The 6,145-nt window shown below is 41.5% G+C and overlaps 1 protein-coding gene across 1 annotated transcript; it reads right to left on the reverse strand.

Moving 5' to 3' along the window:
• Positions 1 to 254: 254 nt before the first annotated feature.
• LOC117788672 (nose resistant to fluoxetine protein 6) lies at positions 255 to 5,820 on the reverse strand. The gene is made up of 6 exons (XM_034627506.1): positions 5,330 to 5,820; positions 3,405 to 4,031; positions 1,694 to 2,549; positions 1,271 to 1,636; positions 674 to 1,217; positions 255 to 608 (listed from the first exon to the last, which is right to left on the reverse strand). Exons 2-6 carry the CDS (start codon positions 3,757 to 3,759, stop codon positions 471 to 473), a joined length of 2,259 nt encoding a protein of 752 aa, XP_034483397.1. The 5' UTR covers positions 3,760 to 4,031; positions 5,330 to 5,820; the 3' UTR covers positions 255 to 470.
• Between the last annotated feature and the right edge of the window lie 325 nt (positions 5,821 to 6,145).

A 6,145-nucleotide genomic window follows, 5' to 3' on the forward strand; every position in this document is an offset into this window, starting at 1 on the left:
TTTCCAGCCAGAAACATCTATTTTTTTCCTAATAAGTTGGCAGCACTGATGTGGTAGCACTATTTTGGCCCAAGAGGCTGCCACCCAGCTAAATTTTTCTATCTGGCAAGTCGTACCATTTGAGGTAATATTAAAAAAATGGTACTTGCCAAAATATAAGTTTATGAGTTTCTTAATCATAAAGCTAGAATTTTTTAAATTTATGCAGAATTATTTTGCCCTTATTTAACTAAAAAGATTTTACTATGATTTTCAAGGTCTGGTAACGTTCAATAAACTTAAGCTGGCAACGTCTGTCAAAGCGCGGGTGACTTGTTTTTGTTTTGCTTACATATTTATTTTGTTTATAATTACATCTACAATTATAACAAGACTACGGCTACTAATAATTTTAACGATAACAATGAGTTGTACGTGGACGCGATCACAATTGAATTATGGAGGCATGTTTACTTATAAAATAGCATCATTCAGGCGCTTTTCGGTTTGCTGCTGGCGCCTCGCTTCAACAGCAGGCTTGACAAATTGCTGTAGGGCAGCTCGAATGCCAGGGAGAAGAGGATGGACGCCAAATAGACGATGACAGCAAAACCACAGGTGACTACACTCTGAAAGAGTAGAGTATGAGCATTAATATGCAATTATTAATGAGTGTTCATCATATAAATCTCACCAGCATCAAAGGATCTGCGTGTGTGCTGGAGCTGGTCAGGCTATAAATGAAGGCAATGACCAATGGATTGAGCAAGTAGATTGCATAGGATAGTCGACTCAGGTGCTGGAAGCCCTTGGCCTCCAGGAGACGTGACCACCAGACGCCGCGTCCCTTCGCACTGCCCGCAATCATCCAGCATACGCTCAGCGAGAAGAAGAGTCTTCCCAGGACAAACAACGAGATGGCCAGCAGGGAGCCCAGATCCCGCTTGATTGTCGAGTAGATGCAGATGAAGAAGACGCACAGTGCAAAGTGCCAGCAGGAACGCTCTTGCATGTCACTCAGTTCTAGCTGGGAACGCTTCTCCAACAAGAACCAGGCTGTAATGGAGCCTAGGATGTAGGGCAGAATGCGTACAAATGGAGATGTGTAGATCTCGGTGCCAGTGGCAAAGGCGGCATCGAAGGACAGCTGGAACTTGATGGTTAGTCCAATGCCATAGGACCAGGCAGTGCTGCAGATCAGAATCGTGGGTACCAAGATCTTTGTCAGCTTGGGATGCCTGAGAATGAATATAGTTAATCAACTGTATCTTTATATCATGCTCTAGCTTACTTGGCATATAGGAAGAGCAGCACATTGGCCAGTATAAAGAACTGCATCTCACAGGCCAGAGACCAGCTCCAATTGGCGCACATATCGCGATGATCAAACAGATTCTGGATGAAGAAGAGATTGCGCCACCAGTGCTTGGAGCACATCTCATCAAAACGCTCATTGATGTGATAAACTGAGGTGTCTCCGATGTAAGCATAAGCCAGATCCACACAGAGCATGACAACGAGATATAGAGGCCCCAATCTCAGGTAGCGATGAAACAGTAGCTTGCCAAAGAGCTGCAGATTCTGGCGCCAGCTATTCCGACGCACTGCCTCCAATTGAGTCGAGTTGCGCAGAAAGTTGTACGTTTGCAGAAAGCCACTGAAAGGAAGCTGGATTAGTATGGAAGATCACTTTAAGGAACACTCCAAAACTCACCTGATGGTAAAGAAAACATCGACTAGCAGAGGAGCCGAGGAGACATACTGAAAGAACGCCTGTTCCGCATAGGTTATCAAGACGGTTTTGTTGTGCACGGTAAAGTACATGAACCACACAACATGGAAGATCATTATCCAGATGGCACACACAGATCTCAAGCCATTCATCACTGGAATCTCATGGACTTTATTCTCACGCACCGCAAAGATCTTCGACCAATTGCTGGGCACATCATAGCAGCTGACCAGCTTCTGTAATCTTTGCCAGCGGAGCAGCGAGTGCAAGGCGCGCCAGAGCTCCGATTCAGCGGGAGCTAATCCTCCAGACTCCTGCTCCTCTTCCCCAACTGGAGGCAACTTCTTGCTGACCAACAGCTGCTGGGCGCAGAGCATCAAGGCGCCAGTGGCCAAGGCACTGGCCACCAACAAACGGAAGCTGGAACGCTGATAGAAGACATCGCGCAATTGGAGATCCTTCATGTAGACCACCTCCGGGCGTATATCAAAGATGTCGTTCTCGGCGAACATGCCACTTGATACATATTCCCCTGCCAGCTGCTTCACTTCCTCCGAGCTGCAAGCTCTGGGCAGGCACAGTCCAATGTGGATGATCTGCTCGGACATTAGCTTAATCTCCACCTGCCAAGGTGAATTGTGACGTAGATAAACGACCCGATAGTCCATATCGAAGGGTGCCTGCTGAGTGATTAATCCATAGTGCATAACACGATCAAAGTTCTTGGATAACGTGATGCCCACGGGACTCTGGACTCCTTTGCAGGCCTCCCGACTGCCCAGCCAATAGTTTTGGCCATAAACAAAGCCAGACGGCTTTGTTCCAGATGCATCCAGTACTAAAGAAGAGGAAGAGGAAGGGGAAGATCATTTAGTTAAGCTTGAGCTGGATTTGGAGATGCAACGAATGCCACGTGACTCATTGATCAAATTCGAATGTAACTATGCATATAACATTTGCTAACAACAAGTATAAGTATCGGTCGAGTGTAATCAACGGCCAAATACTCGATACTCAGCGACTAACAACAAATAAATTAATACTAATCAGATAAATAATACAAACTAAAAATGGCCAAAATAAATAAGAAATCCAAAAAAAAAGAAAAACAAAAAGTGAATTGTTTTCCGGGTTTTTCATACGGGTTTAAAGGTCTCAAAGTGAATCAGCTCCTACATGGATGATTAACATTCGATTCTATTAATCGATCTATATTAAAATTAAGCAATATAATCAGGGACACTTAAGCTATATTATCAAGGCTGTCATTTTTAAATTGCAAGAGCGATATTTAAAATCAATAATAAACGTCTTAAATATATGTATTTTTTTTTTTTAAACAAGACAATAACTTAAGAGAAAAATACAAAATTATATCTTATGTCTCCTTCGCATTAAAGGTCAAACTCATTTAAAATATTAAATATGCGCAATTAGTGGGCAAATGTTTTAAAGGGTCGAAGACGTCTGTTACAAAAATGGCCATTAAGTTGTTAAACTCTATTACCCTTTGGTTATCGAGTGTAATTATTGTGTCAACAGGTTTGTTGTTTATGTTAATTGACAACTATTGAAATAGTCGCAGTCCACACAAGTGTTTGCGTTATTAATGCGGATGCTTTCTGGTACTACACACGACTACAGTAAATCCTCGGGATATGCACCCACCCACCACCCACCACTTCACACTCACCTTTCATTGCCCACGGCTGTTTGCTGAGTATTCCACGTTGCACTTGACGCAACTGGGATTCGCATTTGGCATTCACATTGCTCTCATTGGCCATTTTTGTTAGCCCAAAGATGACCGAGGTGCGTGTCAAATGTGGTTCATGCAGTCTGCTAAACTCTGCGCCAAGCAGAGCATCAACTGAGGCAAGCTTTTGTTGCACCTGTTCCTTATGTTGCAAGCTGTCATTTAAACGATGTTGATGTTGCTGCTGCCACTGTGTTGCTGTTGTTACTGTTGCTGTTGCTGTTGTTGGGCTGCTCTGGTTTGCAATGCCCTTGGCTACGCCCAGAAATATGAAAATCAGCCAGATCTCCATGTTGTCTGTTGTCCGTTGTTGTTGTCACTTGTTAGTTGCTGCTATCACCTTGCTTTATTTATTGTTGTAATTATGTGCGGTATTGAATCTCTTTCTATGTGTGTGTTTGAACACCGTTTGCTTGCTTGGCCTGGTTGATTTTTGGCTTTTGTTGGCCCGAAGGTCAAATAGCAAGTTTACCAACACCTCTATTTACTTTATAATATCTCTTAATAGTTGTTAAATTATCTATTAAATTATTTTTTCGCATTTATTTCACACACTGCAACGAACTGTAAAAAACAAGAGTAAAAACGCAGAAATTTAATTTAAAACTGGCTTAAATGTCTTTTAATTTTGTTATATTACAAGATCTACAAGGATTCCCTTATAAATTCTAATAACAATTTATCAAATTACCAAAAATTAATTGGCTTCATATTTTTTTTAGCTATCATTTAATGTATTTATTTATATTTGAAATTATCTTCTTTTTAGTTTGACCTAGTTAAGTTTGTCCCCACATTTTTCTTTCTTGTTTCGTTCCTGTCTTCTTCTTTCTCCACTTCACTCCCCATCTTTTTTACTTTATTAAGTTACGCTCATTTAATCGCTGTCAACCACTTTGCTTCACATTTTTTACATTAATTTAAAATGCATTTAGAATATTACGCATACGCCACTTAAGCCGCTTTGATTGGTTTATCACGTTGTCGTTTCAATTAATTTGACTGAAAACTTATGCAATAATTAACACACAATTTCGGTTAATAATTTCATTATTTATCTCGAACAGTAAAAGTTTTTGAAACGCAACAAAAAAAGTAAACAAAACAAAACGAAAAGCAAAACAAAACAAAAACCAAACTCCAACTCAACCCAATTTCCGTTGGCAACCACAAAACGACTAAGGTTCAATTGACCACCGACAACAACGCTGCTGATGATGATGAGTCCGACTCGAACTTGAGTTGATATTTGAGTGAAATCGCTTACAGACTGACCACTGACTGTCTGATTGACTCTGACTCGGCTCTGACTTCAACTGGGAGTCTCTCGAGTCGAATGAATGTTTGCTGGCCTTTCGTTTTCGTTTTGGGCGACACGTAATAATTCCAAGTTTATTGCTTATTATTGCAAGACCCGGGCTTATGTCGAGTCTGCTGTGCTTGTTGCTTGACCGAGAATAAAGTTTTTCTTCTCTCTCTTTGTTTTTTTTATAGCTGCAGGGAAAAGCGTCTGGCATTGACTAAGGTCGTGTGTTTGTGTCTGAGTTATACATATTTTTCTGTTTTATTTGTTTTAAGCTATTTTTTGTTGATGATCCACCTAATTTGCATAGTTAACGCTTTTTGCATTTTTCGCTTTCCTCAGCGTTGTTTAAGCTTTTGCATAATTTGAGGCAAGCTTAATGCGGGTTGGGCTTCTTTCTTGCAGATGTTGTAAGCTCCTCTTTTATCTTTATATAATATTGAGTTATGCATAACAAATTTCAAGCCGATCGAACGCGTGGGGAGAGTTAAGCTCGTTCGTTTCTTCAATTAACAACTATTTATTTGCACTGAGTTCAGAACACTTTAAGCGAACTTACTCTTCTGGGATTTTTACTATCGTTGTTAATCAGTTCAGTTCAGTTGATGAGCGTGTGGTTAATTTTCACTTTGTAGCTAAGTACATTGCCGGCGATACGAAATTGCGATATATTATTTTATTGAGCCATTTACACACACAGAGCGAGAGAGACACGACTTGGCCAGTTGGCTTTGGGCTAATGGGGTATGGCCTGAAGATCCGTGTTTATGCTTTGGACCGACTTTCGTTTTCGTTTCTTGCTGATGCCGTTGATGCTGATAAAGCGCACTGCACAACAACAACAGCAAGCACTGTGATTAGCTGCTCTCTTGGCCCTGAAGCCCTGCAACTCGTTTTATTTCGCTGTTAAAAGCTGTTAACCGACAACCGAAATTTCGTTTTTAACTTGAATTGTTTTCTGTTTTTTGTTTTTTTTTTTTGTTTTTTGCTTCTACTTTATTTTGATGATCGACACGACAGACGGCCGCGCGTGCAACGTTGTCGAAGCAACTGTGCGACGCTTGCATTTTGGCCCAAAGTTTTATAAACTTGGTCAGTAAGTCGCAGCGGCGTCGCAGCGACAACGACAGCGACAGCAACTGAGAGATAAATCAACAATTGGTATAACCCTCTCAAGATCAACATAAAATTGTTGGGGAGCCGAAACTGCCCCGTTGCTGTCTTCCCCCATGGCTCCGCCCTCTTCCCGCCTCGGGAGACACTCGGACGAGTGCTTTTCGTGTTGCCTTTTGGGCGGCGCTTTCGACGCGCTTTTTTCGTAATGAGTCGAACTCAATTCCGGCCGATCGTTACCACGCACATCGATTGGTTTTTT

Source organism: Drosophila innubila, assembly GCF_004354385.1.
Source record: "Drosophila innubila isolate TH190305 chromosome 3L unlocalized genomic scaffold, UK_Dinn_1.0 0_D_3L, whole genome shotgun sequence".
In the NCBI taxonomy this organism is placed as follows: Eukaryota; Metazoa; Arthropoda; class Insecta; order Diptera; family Drosophilidae; genus Drosophila; species Drosophila innubila.